Source organism: Chaetodon trifascialis, chromosome 24, assembly GCF_039877785.1.
Source record: "Chaetodon trifascialis isolate fChaTrf1 chromosome 24, fChaTrf1.hap1, whole genome shotgun sequence".
Lineage (NCBI taxonomy): Eukaryota > Metazoa > Chordata > Actinopteri > Chaetodontiformes > Chaetodontidae > Chaetodon > Chaetodon trifascialis.
Genome location: NC_092079.1, coordinates 12305694 through 12320619, shown reverse-complemented (window position 1 = coordinate 12320619; position 14926 = coordinate 12305694). Strand labels below are relative to the sequence as shown.

Here is a 14926-nt window from a genome sequence, read left to right as displayed (position 1 = left end):
GAGAGACGTAGAGATTCTGAATAAGAGCTCTTACCGCCTGGTGACATGTAGCTTTGAGTCGACTGAACGCTCACCTGAATGGGTGACAGCGGACCAAGGGAGGAGTTGCAGAGTACTTCCTGGTTTGCACTCAGGCTGCTGCTCTGCCCCTGGCAGGTGCACTCCTCCACAGACTCCCCCGGCCCGGGCGATGCCACGGCTGCCTCGGCTCCTGATGCCTGAGAGGAGCTGGGAGCTGTGGATGTTTCTCCAGTGGCGAGTGCGGCCTCAGCCGATGCTACAGCGACCTCTGTGGTCCCGGCTGCTGTCTCTGCGCTGCTTGATGTTCCTGCCAGATTCTGGTCTCTGGCTGCACCTTCTGCAGCTCCGTGTTCAGGCCCTGCAGGCTCAGCTCCAGTCTGAGCCACAGCAGAGGACCCGGCCTCTGCTGTGGCTCCAGGCCCAGTCCCAGCTGCGGTCTGTCCCCGGGGCTCCGCCCCTGAACCCTCGCTTCCCTGTTGAGACTCGGATGCAGCCGACGTCCTGGATAAGTCCGTGCTCTGCGGTGTCCTCGCCTCCTGTGACTGCTCCCTGTGCTGCCCCGCCGTCTCCTCGTCCTCGTCTGAGTCTATGTGCAGCATGGCATTGAGCCGCGTGTCCGTAGGGAAGCTGGAGCGGAGCTTCGGCGAAGGCCCTGCCAGAGGCCGGTCCCCGGGGCTCCTGGGAGTCTCGATGGCATCCAGGTAGTCATTGAGTGACACCTGCCGGTGGGTGTGGCTGCCCACAGCCACAGAAAGCACATCCTCCTCTCCCATCTGTCCCGGCTCCCGCCACACACTGTCGTCACCATAATAACAAGCACCGTTGCCCATCACAGAGCCCTCGTCGGAGCCCGTGGGAGAGGGTCCACATGTGACACGCGAAGACGAGGACGGTTGAGGGAGGTCTTCGTCGTCAGAGGGACTGCCGGGGTCACCGTTCACGGCGCCACCCAAGATGGTTCCCATGGCGTCTGGAGAAGCTTCTGACAAAGAGCGACAGATGAAGATTGATATAAAACAACAAAGAGTTTAGAGGAGATCTGAATTAAAGGGTGGACGTATGTACAGTGTGTATGACCTGAGTGGATCTCACACACATCCCGTTTAATACCAGCTGCGAATGGAGCGTCTCTCACTAATTAAAGTATAATACACACACACCTTCTTGTCCGGTGGAGGTGATATCCACTCTGAACAGAAGCTGCCCGCTCACATGGTCCGTAGGGAGACGACGACACAGGCTGTAGCTGACGGGCTGATCGCTACACACACACACACAGTTAAAACACAAGCAGACATGAGTGTGTCAAATATGACATTTATCGAAATGCAGAGTGTGTGTGCAGCGAGATCACGGCTTCGGTGCTGTGTGATCCACCTCCTGCCACCATAAACTGCACACACACACTACACATCACGGTTCAGCGGAGCAGACAACGTCCTCCAGTTGCAGATCAATATCAAATCAATGCCTGAGCAATGAGCTGATTGGTACGTATTGACTGGTATCGACTGAACTGTGATGAGTCACGGTGGTTAAGTGCTGAAGGTCACATGAGTGTGGAGACCTTCTCCTTCTGTCTGAGGGCTCCTTTAAAGTAAGCAGGAGGCGCAAATACACACATTTATTAACACAGTCTGTGTGTGTGTGTACTCACTCAGCTGTTGGCCCCTCCAGGAGTCTCTGCACAGGGATGATCAGCTGACCCAGAAACCGCTTGATGATTGGTCGGCTCTTGGCAAACTTATCCTTCACTTCGATCTCCAGCACGTCCGTCATCAGAGCCACAAAGGTGTATTTCTACAGGCACAGTTAAAGGTGCACAACGTTTACTTCAGGTGTTTACAGGCCAAAGGTGCGTGAAGGTGTGTGCGTTTGTGCTGACCTCCCCGTGCCACACAGGGTTGATGGTGTTGGCTATGATGGAGGAGCGCCTCTCCTGGCCGTGGTGGGTGAACTTGGGGAGGCCGCTCCTCTTCCCGGGCAGGATGGACATCTTCAGGTAGGGGTCGGGGTTGAAGAACATGCCCTTCTTCAGGCCCACCGCCCGGATGTCTGGAGTGGAAAGCGCAGTTGTCAGCATGTGTGTGGGTTTTTTGGGGGGTTTTTTTTACTGGACCACAGCTACAATTCTGCAGAGTCACTCCTCTCACCTGATAGGGTGAAGCTGACTAGTTTCCGACAGTGCTCAGCCCCTGATTGGTCCTCCACTTGGCCTTCACTGCCCACCTGAAGAGAAAACGACCAACAGGAGAGCAATGTGAGTGGATGACTGAGCGTTCCCATCTTCAGAGTGAACTGACTTCACTCCTCGAGGAAACAAACACCAGAGTTTGATGAAAAGTTAAAGGAGGAAACATGAAGGAGGAGTGGGCTCAGGGTGTGAGGGCTCTGATTCAAGCTGACAGCTTTAAATTTTACTGACTCAACTGGAGCAAACGTCTCTTAGCCTCAGTTTGTGCTGCCGAGACCTCAGTGACGTCCACGTCTCTCCATTCGTTTCCCTCCACTGGCGCTGATATCTCCAAATTTCCTTCAGCTTCTGCCTCACATGAGTTGAGACCAAGAAGATTTTCTACTACAAGCGGCCACACTGAAAGCTAACCGAAGACCAAAAACGGCTCTACCTAAAGAAACTTCCTGCGCTGACTATCAGGAGGAGAAGGAGGACTTCCTGTTTCGGAACTGGAGCCAATCAGAAACCGTGACGGCCTACTGACGTTTTCTGAAATTAGCAAACCAGAAATCGTTCCAATTCCAGGTACCCGAAACAACAAGACTAAGAGTTTACAGCCATGCTAGCTGCAGAGTTTGGAAAGCTAAAAGCTAACAATGCTAACAGGCTGATGTTCACCATGCTAATCATTCTTAGGTTGGCATGCTAACATTTGCCAATTAGCAGTGAACACAAAGTCCAGCAGAGGCTGATGGGAACTTCATGAGTTTTAGATATTTGTTCAGAAGTATTGAACAAACTGGACAAAAATGATGGAGCTAGCTAAAAAGTAAGACGGGACAATTCATCGTGAGGGGGACGTAAACATCTGAATGCAATCTGATGGCGATTCATCCAACAGATGTTAAGACCCTGCACTGAAAATAAAAATGTCACGCTCACAGAAAAGAAGAGACGAGGTGGAGTAATGACTGTAAGGAGCCGAGGACGGGACATACCGTTACTCCAGGGTTCTTGACGGTGATGCAAGGTGTTGTCGCTCTCAATGCTCCACTTGCGCCGTGATAGTATTTAAAGCACACCTTAGTCTCCGCTGTGGGGAGAGCGCACACACACACACACACACACACACACACACACAAATGATCACCGGGGTCATTTTCTCACACTTGAACACAAACACGGCACCCGTGAAGTCCACTCACGCTCCATGAAGTAGGGTCCCGGCTCCAGCCTCCACACGATCTGTCCCCTCTGGGTGCCGTTCACCCCGCGATTCTTGGAGTCCCACACGTTGGCCACACACGTCTCATCTGACAAACACACGCATTTACGCTCAGAAGCACACAGACGCTTTTCTTAAATCAGGCAGCTGTAAGATGTTAAAAGTTAATGACACAAGGGGCAGACACAGAAAACAATTAACATAACAAGACATTTGGCCAGGTCACACGCTGCCCCGATGGCTACTGAGCCATCGACCGACTTAATGAGGCAGCGGCACGTACGCGCATCTCAGCAACATGGTGATTAATGTAAACACATGAGAGTCACAGGCTGCTGTTTTTACACATCTTTCTGAGCGAGGAAACATGAGACAAAAGCGCCGACACTATGAGGAGGAGTTGGTGTTGTATATGTTATATTTCTGTCAAACGGTGGACAGTTTGACCTCTTTGACCTTTAATGATTATTCACATGAATCCATGTAAGAGAGGACATGTGTCAAACAGCTCACTGCCATGTAAATCTGACAAGGAGCTCGGACGAGACCCTGATTTTTCAGGAGGCCTCCAGCCGAAAAGGCCCCGGTTTAATCTGTAACCTAAAAGCTTATCGTGTCCTTTGGTGGAGGGACACTTTGTCCTCAGGTCGTAAATCACAGCCCTGTCGCTGCCTGTCGAGCCATCAAACATTTATGTGTACGTCCTGTGACAAATGGCCCCTGTCCTGATGGATCAATGCTGATGTCCGTCCGTCAGTCACACACACACACACACACACACACACACACACACACACACACACACACACACACATATACAGTACTCCCCTCGCCCTGTCACACCAGGTCACCATCAATAAAGCCTGAGCCTTTGTTGGTGACAGCACATAAGTATTCCTCACGCACACACAAACGGCCACACCTGTCTGACCTGACAACCCTGCAATCATCCTCATAAACTACAGCCTGAGAGACACACACACACAAAGCCGTATACACACACACAGGTCAGACGGCAGGGAGAGGTCGTGGAGCTGCGGCGGCTCCAGGGGAGCATGGCCGACAGCCAGGCTGGAAACAGCCACCCCTGGGGAGAACCACCCGAGAAATCCCCCTGCCTGCGGGTCAATACTGCGCTGCAGAGCGGTTGGAGGCATCACCTTTCCCCTGCTCCCTCCGCCTCACAGAGGATTGTCCACAGGCACTCCATCTCATTCACACAGGCAAAATCGCTCACCTGTGGTTTGAGATGACCTTAGCTTTTGTGAAACGGTGTGGATTTCGCCGGCGGCTGAAAGCTGCTCTTTCACACCTGAGCCTGAGAGCCGCAGGGCATCGCCGAGCCGAGCAGACACAGACTGATAGCAGAGACGGGCTTTTATCTCTAATTAGACTCACAATGAAAGAGGACTAACAACAGCAGCCAGCGCAAAAACACACTGCAATCAATGCTGTGAGGCAGACACCTGCATGACAAATGCTAGATTTTATGCACAGTCCAAACATAAGAGCCATTCCAGGTATTTAGTAGTACTCATTAAAATTAGGGGACGAGCAGAGGACGAGGTATCCTGACTTGTATTCCCTATAATTAGCCTCCAAATGCTCTGGATCCCATAATGCAACTCCATAGCGTGTTCTGCTCCACCTCTCTTGCCTGGGAAACACCCACGTCTTTCAAACTCCATGCCTCTGCTTGGAAAATGTTATTTACACGGACTTGTGTCCCATAGTTTGGGGACAGACAAGCAGGACCTCGCATCACACCCTCTGTTATTCAGCAGTACATCACTGTAGGACGAGGAGGACGCACTTAAAGTGATGTGTGTGTGGGGCAGGATGTAATATGAGAAGCAACATACTGCTCTTAAATGCTATTGATGCTGAGTCAGCATCACTTTCTTCAAGATAACCGACTCCCTTTCTCTCACCACCTTCTCCTCTCACACACACACACACACACACACACACACACACACACACACACACACACACACACACACACACACACACACACACACACACACACACACACACACACACACACACACACACACACACTCCATTAGCCGGTTAATGCAGCAGCGGTGCAGCTGACGTAATGCTCTAACCTTGAGGAGATGAGTTACAAGTCGCAACCTCTTCAGTAACGCTATCATGATGCCACGCTACAGCAGTTTTTATTAGACCACCAGACACACAGGAGGACAAACGCGTGGACAGACAGGCAGGGAGACAGACGCAGGGAGAGACAGCATGGCATTGAAAGACCAGAGGCAGGAGACAGGCGAGAATGATGATGATGATGATGAGCAAGCAAGAACAGACCACAGCGGAGGTCCATTTGAGAAGGAGCTGTGCACTATGAATCGCTTACTGGACGGGAAAAAAAGGAACGTGCGTTGGCTTTTTTAGTGATGTTACAGTAAAATGAAAGCTCAGAAAAGACTGATTTGTGTCCACGGTACCATGAGACGGACAAATGTTGAAGTTCAGTGTAGCCTTGGTGAGTTTTGGAGTAATAATGATGTTAACATGCAACCAGGCAACGATGCTAGCAAGACTGCAGTGGATAGCAGGCCGGATGTTAGCGCTAAACCCCTCCCCAGAATGACGACTGTCCAATCAGAGCTTTGCAACTGTATACAAAAAACTCGGAGGGCTGTGTTTTAGAAAACAAAAATTTAGAGCTTCAACTAAAACAGTGAGGTGTAAGAAATGGATTTAACATTGTTTGTCTACTAAAACTTCAACATTTTAGCTTCCTCAGCTAACTAGCTTACTACGCACCTGTCGTAATCTAGCATCACATCCAAGACCCTGGAGCATCGCATTATCTGACATTCATTATTATTTATCTGACATTATTTTGGGGGATTATAAGTTAAAGCAGTATCACAGCTGGTCCTTGAGGCTCTAGCCACATTCATAATGACATGATGTTGCTCTTGCTGTGTCACATGAAAGTCTTCCATAAATTTCAAAACAAAGATCTTAAATCTCCCTAATGAAACAGACTGTACCGCACGTCAGTGGGGTGGGGGGTGCAGTGGGGTGGGGTAGGGGGTGAGGTTGAGTGTGCTCACCGATGTGATACAGGCCGATCCAGTCAGTGGCGTCCACTTCCTCCTTGATGTCCCAGGAGATGACCAGGTGGCTGTGGCCGAGAGTCAGCTGGTACGTAGACGCCGTGAGCGATGAGCGGCTGTCTGACGTCACCAGGTCCGTGTCGCTATTGGCCCGCTGGAGGCTGACCCCGGCTGTTTCTGGTTGGTTCCCTGACGTCATAGCGGAGGAGGACGCAGAGGCGGAGCCTCCGACTGCACCCTGCGCAGACAGGCTGCGGAGGTTGTCGGGCCCAATCGTGTACGGCCGGGTGTGCGGGGTGCGCCGACGAACCGCCAGCAGGTGCTCTCGGGCGCTGCCGTTGGTCGACGACGAGGACGAGGAAGAGGAGGCGGCAGTGGCAGCCAACGCCATGGTTACCGCAGGGGAGGAGGCGGAGAAGGAAGGGGATGAGAAGCGAGGGGGAGAAGAGGAGAGGTGGGGGTGGTGATGGTGGTGGTGGGAGTGGGGCTGAGGGTGAGGATGGTGGTGGTGGTGATGATGATGATGGTGATGGGGAGAGGACGGGGCAGAGGAGGGGGAAGATGACTGGGGGCGGGGGCGAGGGGGGAGGACAGCCGTCGTAAGGGAGGGGCGAATGGTGGAGACCAGGTGGGCGGGCCACAGAAAGAAAACAAAGAGGGAGGGGGAAGGAAGTTAGGGAGGAGGAAAGAGGGGAAGGAGAGATGAAGGCCCTTTAGCTTAAAGGCGCCACCGCCCGACCAAACTGAAGGAGCTATGAATGGCTGGGAAGGTGAGGAAAAGGGAAACGGCCCCTCTGGAGGTCCACGTTCCTCTAGCTGTCACTCATTCGTGAGGCGGTCTGAACCACAGCTGAACCGACTATCGCTCTGCTTCAGATCAGTCACTGCGAACGTCGCTGGTGTCGGTTTATCCCTCCTGCCCCCCGAGGACCCCTCTCCATTTCGACAAATGTGTCACCAGCAGAGCAACGCCTTGCTTGAGGGCACTACGGCACTTTGTATATCATCCAGGTACCCGTTATGACACAAGGAAGTGATGGAGGTGGGAGGTGGACAGAGAGAGACGAGGAATTAGGGATGAAAGGCGATCCGGGAAATCCTTCCGCTGGTGTGTCCGAGGAGGAGGGGGGGATGATGACGGGGCGGTCCTACGGTCCACAGGGAGGAGAAGGGTGAAGGGAGGTTGGACACCTATAGGAGAGAGAGACAGATAGAGGAGGTAAGAGAGGTGATGGGGAAAGAGGAGGACAAGAAGAGGGATGATGGTCAGTATCTTGTTCAGGACAAACTGTCTCTTTGACCATGATGAAGACGGCTAACTGTAACTACTCGGAGATACGTGAGGAGTCGCCAACATCTGTGTAGTTTCTTTTTGTAGTTTTAATGCTAACATTACGTTTTTATGCTAACGTTAGCATAGCGAGGAAGCCTTCTGTGCTCTTCTCTGCAGCTTCGAGGGACAAAATGCTATGCTAAGCTAAAATAAGCTAAGCTAAGCTAACAAGCTCCCTGATGTCTTTCCCACACACAGTTCGGCCTCACTGTCAGCCACACGCTGAGTCTGGACAGATGTCTCCACGCGAGCTGCTTCGGAGGTGAACAAGCTCAACTCCACATCCTGGATGGATGGAAATAAAACCATATCCTGTCCACCGTTCATGCACACACACGACCTCCCTCTTACTCATCTCTTATCTTTCAGTTTCTCATTTACTTCATCTTGCATGCACACGCTTTGGTCGCCATGGCGAGAGATGATTACGCCAAACCGCTTCCGCACCACCACCGTCAGACCTGACGCTCAGCTGCCACTCCCCTCCTTCCTCTCATTCTCTCCATCCTTCTTGCCGTTATCAGACTGGATGTGCGCTCACACACCAGCATACCATACCCCTTCAGTCAGGCTTCCAAACTAGCTGTGCTATGTGCTGCTGACAGAGAGAGAGGGTGAGAGAGCTGTACAGGAAACTGCAGAGAGAGAGAGAGAGAGAGAGAGAGAGTTTCTACATATGTGATCATACTCAACTGAAAACAGAACAAAGACGACATAATTAATGTTTTAGCTCATCAGCTTCATTGGTTTTTGTAAATATCTGCTTATTCTGAATCTGATGCAGCAAACAAGACAAGACAGGAGCAGCGAAAGCTCCAAAAACACCTGTTTGGATCATTTCACAGGTAAGGCAGGTAAACAGCCTCTTTTTCTACAGAGTCTCCACTTTTTCTGGAACTGGGGTCGTCTTTAATTGACTCATGACAACTCAATGCGTGTCTCCTATTTCACTTTGTTTATATGTTTGACAGTGAAGACATTTCCCTTTCTGATGACAAGAACTAAAGCATCAAAGAACCAGAAACACAACGGCTTCAGTACAGAAACAAATCGAATCCATTAACGACAGTAACACAACTAATTTGCTTCATTACACAAAATCAGAACAACATCAGCATCCAGCTTCCTCCTGACCCACCTCCATCTAACAGACGTCAGAGGGCGTGAAACCAGGTAGAAGAAGTGTGTGTCCACGTGGTGACAGTTTGAAATATGATCTCGAGATTAAATCCGGTCAGAACGACACATTTTCCAAATTATTCCAAGATTCAACTGTGGACCGTCCTCTGAATACTGTTATTAACCACACTGATGTGAGAGATACAACAGTGAACACTTAATAAACTAGTCTCTCTTTCAAACACACGCACACACATCTGGACAGCTTATAATTAGCTCTTGGCAGAGGCCTGTGTTAAGCATGTTGCTGGTGGCACAGTTTAAAGCCACTTGTGCACAAACAGCACACACACACGCACAAACTCTTGAACCTCACGCTGAAACGTCTGCAGCCTTTGTGCTGACGAATGAAAGCACGCTCACACACTCTTCACTCTCTGAAAACACTTGAGAAACTCCACCCTGAGAGTCCCACGGAGTAAAACCCACGTTCACACGCACGCACACACGCACTGCAGGGCTGCCTCTTGTCTTTATAAAACTCATCAGAAATGCGCACACACGCACGTGAGGCTCTTGGGAGGTAAGTGTCCTTGATCCAGCAGCAGGATTAAAGCAGAGAATGAGGGATTTACTGTTGACAGAATGCCTTCTCTAATCCGCTGCTTTGCCACACAGCTTCAATCTGCAGCTGGAGCTGCGTCCACACGTCCACCCCTGCAGCTACATCTCCACCCAGCTGTCCGGCAGCAAACGTAAACTCAAGACTAAATGCAAATGAGGTGCCTCAGTGCTAAATAAACTCTGGCATCTACCTTTAGCGTGCGTCATTTCCTGGTTCCATGTTTGTTTATTCTAAATGTTTTCACTGTATTTCAGAGGGAAATCTCATTATTTCTATTTTAAATAACTTACTGCTGCTTTTCCAGTCATGAACATAAACAGCACACCTGCTGTCACATGATGACCGGAAGTCCTGCCACCGGGCCAAGACATAGCTTAATTAAGGCCGCCCACCCATCCTCCTGCACACCTGTGGTCCGCGCACAGGTGCGCTCACACACATTAAGCTCGCTCTTCACGTCGATACCGCTGGTCCCACATCTTCATATATTTCATCATTTAAACTGTAACTTTAATGTTTTAGCATAGCAGTAAGGTTGTAAAACGTTACTTTAATTAACCATTTCACGATATCCAAAACGACATTAACCGACAAAAAAAGTTCCACTGGGTCCGAAGCTAGCGCGTGCCCAGCGCCCGAAGCGGTGTACTTCCGCCTGGAGAATAAACATTTCGTCCACGTTCATGTTTACGACTAAATAATAATGTAATAAAACAGATATTAACCGTGTTTTGGTGTCATTCACGGTCGCGTGGCGTCTGTCCTGCTGCCGTTCTGTCTCCGTGCGCCTCACGCAAACACACGGGGACTGCGTGGTGCATTCAGGTGCACCCCGTAATCCCCGAATCTAGCGAGTGGGCGGCAGGGAGTTCGTGACGCATTCAAGCGCAGCTGGTAAACTCAGGAATCTGTGATCGAATGGCTACAAAGGTTGTTTAAAACGGCAAAATTTCTATTTTTCTTATTTTCTCTTTGTTGAAATACATCTGCCATTACTAACTTGATCTTTCACTACTGCTAAAATCATGACAGTATCCCACCAACCCCCCCCCCCCTTCTTTTTATATTAGTATTTTAACTAAGTTTAAAATTCTGGTATTGTGATAATCTTACTGCAGTCCCATCATGTTGACTGGTTAACAAGAGACAGGCCCAAACAAACTTGAATTGTGGTCTGAACTATGTGTCTAACTAAAAAAATACAGGTTCCTACATTTCCCATAATGCAATTAATGCAGACCTATGGCCACTACTATATTCTTAGATCATTAATAAAGATTTTACTGTTGTTGAGGTGTAGCCATTTAATAATTTTAGGTAGTTTAATCTAGAAACGTGCATTTTTCATGAAATTGTCACATTTTGTACATAATTTGTCAAGTAAATAGTAACAAAAGCTATTCATCATTGTATTACTTTATAAACAATACAGATTTTATGTATTTATCATGTATTGTAACATTTCACTCCTGGTGACTTGGGCACAGTGCCTGCAGCCACACACACACACACGCACGCACGCACGCACGCACGCACGCACGCACGCACACACACACACAGTCACATACTGTACATGTGCGCACACTAATAAGTCAGTATATGAGAGCGATCAGTCCCACCATATCCATACACTACCTTAATAACATTACGTAATAAAGGACACATGGTCCGCTCTGGACTGTTCTCAGTAATAACATCTGTGTTATCAGAGAACAGGTGCATCATGGGATCATTTGATTTGCTGCCTCTCTATTAATGCCGACTTCAACTTACAAAACAGCCTGATGTTCAAGGTCACACTTAAAGGTTGAGCTATTTATACCTGACCTGTAACAAAACCTCCCCCACATCCTCCTCCCTCTCCTCTCGCAGCATTCACTGAGCTGACCTTTGCCCTCGGTCAGCCTCAGTCTTACAGCCCAGAATTCCACATTAGACATGCCCTTAATACTCTGCACCGCTCACACCAACTGCTGAGCACTTCTTTAGGTGTCGGCCAGTGCCAAGTGCCACATTTTTCCCATAATGCAACCTTAAGTTTCTTATCTCAGTGGGCGTTATTTCACTTTTTATGCAGAACATTAATCATCAATACAATCTCATTTCTCAGGCTGGAATCAGTTTGACACGTGGGGCTGCACTGGAATAATGCCTTTCTGTTCTACACTAGAGTGACGTAACACCACAGATAAATATTTCTAATGCAATGTTCCCGATAAGACTTTAAATGTAATGAAATCACAGCGACGATGGACGGGAGGTCGGCCGTCGAACCCATGAAAGGAGCTCCTGACAAACATATATGCCTACTTTTCCACTTTTTAACTGCAGAGCTGTGAAAAGTCTGACGGAAAGTAAACACAGCGAGAGTCTCCACACTGGTCTCCTAGTTTGCACAGATCCCCCCCCCCCTTTGAAGAATGTCATGTTGTATTTCCGCCTCAGCAGACTGCAGCTCTGAACAGGCTGAATTCAGAAGCAGGAGGTGGTTGGTGGGGAGGCGGCACTGGCGCCATGCTAGCAGCGCACACACACAGGTAAAGTTGCACACACATGCATCCCTTGACACAAATACCTTCACACGCACACACAGACAGAGGAGACAGATTGATGGAGTGTGTAGATCACAGAGCTGACTCATCACTGCCCCACTGCCCCGACCCCTCGAAGACTTTGAGTGTGTGTTGGTCATCTGAGCAGGGTTTTGATTTAGGTGTGTGCGTGACTGTAAGCTATTAAGGTTGTAGGTGAGCTGCTGCGTGGTAGGGCTACCCCATCAGCTTAAAAGGTGCACTCCCTGACGTAATTACCTCGTCCCAAATCCCAAAAACAGCTTCCTGGGCTCACTGTTGGCACTGAGCTCTGTCAACTCATTGTTGACAGCGTCCAGGCTAAACCTAGACCAATAAATTTATAAGATTTAAAGCTGAGTTTAAACTTGGATCAGCTGTTTTTGGGGGGTTTGTTGTCCATTTGCGGGCAGCACAAGGAGCTGTAAAAACAACACTGACATACTGTATAATATATGTATAAAGCTTTTATAGCTAACATGTTAGCAAACAAAGAGCTACATTAGCATGCATTTCCAGTCATGTTTTTATCCACCTGATGAGTCTAAGTCCAATATTCCCTCTCCTTTTAGCTCCATTTTCACTCTCCACCAACTCCTGAAAATATTTTCAGGCTCTCCAGCTGTGTTCAAACGTTAGCCGCTAGCTTTGTCTAGCTGCTGATCACGTGGTGTACAGTGGGTTTTTCTAGTTGAAAACAGCTGCCTGGAAACGGCACGTTTCCGTAAAACAAAGACAATTAGCAACCAGATGCTAAAACACTTGGTAGGGCTGAGGGAAATTGTGGATTTTGAGATAAATGTTTGTCACTACGAATAACAGCTTTCACATCACACGCAGTCATTTGGTGGGTTATTAATAGAAAAATATTGCTTGGAGCAGCTTTAAAGAAACAGTCGTCAGGCAGTAGAGCTACCTTATGCTAACAACATGCTTCCCTAATAAATTCAATTATATAAAAATACTTGTTAGTGCAGCACCTGAAGTGTTTAACAGCACTGTGTGAGATACAACAAGTGAAATCTCTCCTGCAGCTGCAGCAGCTTCACATCTGCAGATTATTTATAAATGGTGAGACTTTGTGACTAAATATACTCACAGCCCGGTGGAAACAGACCCAGGCACTGACATCAATACACTGTCAGCCAGTGATGGCGGTGCAACACACACGGGCTGCATGCACACACACCCAAAAGCTGTCTTTGATTTGGTGCTACTTTCATCCTACGCTGAAACAAAGGAATGATGGGTAGAAGTGCATGCACATTCAGAAGTGTTTCCCATAAAAACTAAACGTTTGTGGGCAGGAGGATCAGCTAAAACTCTGAAACTCCCCACTGAGAGCAAAACCCTGCTGCTATTCTTCAAGGCAGGGCAGCGTTTGGGCGCGCAGAAAAGGCGACATTATTGAATTATGCAAGTGTCGGAGCTTAAAAGCTGCACTTGGCAAGGTTTAGACGTAAAAGAAAAAAAAACACATCGGCCTAATTAAATCACAAAGCGGAGCTGCAGTGAAGACTGACCCCGTCCCTGAAGACATGCCAAAAATGTGTCCTATTTGCCCAAATAACATTGTGGTGTTGGGGAAGTTCTCCGTCTGCAGGGGGAGACGCAGCCAGACATGAGGGCGAAATATAAACTGTCCCCTTCACTGCCTCTGCCTCTCTGTTCACCCTGTTTGATCAAATAAGTTCAATTAACTTGAATAAATCTGGTGAAGGTTTATAAAAAAGCACGCTCCTGAGACAGGACCACTATCACACAGCACTCACACACACACAGTCCGGAAATAGCTGTAGCGTGATTGGAGAACAATGAGGCGGTCCCATCAGAGGCGACAGCTTCCTGTCCCCAGCACACCCATCACATTCCTCTGTGCCACTTTGTGTGTGTTTTCGTTTCAGTGCGTCCTTGTGTTTTTAACCTTGTGCGGACCGAAGTGCCCGATCCAACGTGACAGAGCGCCACCAGCTGTGCACCCGAACAGAAGCTGCTGCTGAGGGGTTAAAGCGAAGGCTACGGCTCGGTTTACGTGTCGAGTTAACGGAACAATTGGACATTTCTGGGAAACTTCTGAAGCTCGAGTCAGTCTGCTTTCTGGTGTTTGAAAGAAACAGACTACTGGGTTGCATTGTGGGAAATGTAGGAGTGTTTTGGGGGCTTCGCCCAGAGTAGAAGTCAGGACATCTCCACCTCTGCTGCTTCTGTTTGGAACATTTTTTTAAAAGCCCTCACAGTGCCTCAACTTTCTGCAAGTGCAACACAAAATCACTGGAGCAGCACTTTGTATTTTGACATGTCACTTCCTGTCAATGCCTCATTGTGAAATACCGAGGGTTAGCAGCTTTAACATCAACCACACATTGGAGGGATTTATTAGATTACACAATACAGCTACCCAAGAGCAGCAAGAGCAGAAAGGTATGTTTGAGGAGGTATAATTCAAGGAAATGCACAGGACGGGACGCAGTGGTCTCAAATATCAGGTCAATAGGCCTTGCAGTTCAAAATAGGCTCAATACACTTGAGAATTTCCCCTGTATTGGAGTGCTGAGGTGTCCTTTAGCAAGACACTGGAACCCTACCAGAAGATGATGATACTGCTCCTTTGTGAATTACATGTAACGCACCTCTGCAGGTGAAATATTGGTGCACGCTAAAGAAAACCACATCCAACATTGTTGTTCACAAATCTCAGGCAAACACAGCGAGGTGCTCCCCAACGACATGCAATCAATCTCCTGACAAACATAAGGTCAACCTACACT

At 48.7% G+C, this 14926-nt stretch overlaps 2 protein-coding genes across 5 annotated transcripts in view; one reads left to right on the top strand and one right to left on the bottom strand.

Moving 5' to 3' along the window:
* The window catches only part of LOC139352111 (calcipressin-1-like), a 248609-nt gene that overhangs the window by 37689 nt on the left and 195994 nt on the right, over positions 1–14926 (top strand). The gene's annotated exons all lie outside the window — the stretch shown is intronic.
* Positions 1–14926, bottom strand: part of hecw2b (HECT, C2 and WW domain containing E3 ubiquitin protein ligase 2b) — a 30634-nt gene that overhangs the window by 14280 nt on the left and 1428 nt on the right. For 2 of the 4 annotated variants that reach the window (XM_070994182.1, XM_070994183.1), the window contains exons 1-8: positions 6509–7710; positions 3403–3510; positions 3196–3290; positions 2175–2250; positions 1907–2076; positions 1679–1821; positions 1182–1282; positions 75–1003 (exon numbers count right to left, since the gene is read on the bottom strand). In XM_070994182.1, coding sequence (XP_070850283.1) covers positions 75–1003; positions 1182–1282; positions 1679–1821; positions 1907–2076; positions 2175–2250; positions 3196–3290; positions 3403–3510; positions 6509–6902 — 2016 coding nt within the window. In that variant the 5' untranslated portion in view covers positions 6903–7710. Of the gene's footprint in view, positions 1–74; positions 1004–1181; positions 1283–1678; positions 1822–1906; positions 2077–2174; positions 2251–3195; positions 3291–3402; positions 3511–6508; positions 7711–14926 lie in introns of those variants that run through there. The other 2 variants (XM_070994179.1, XM_070994180.1) reach the window with 2 other exon arrangements.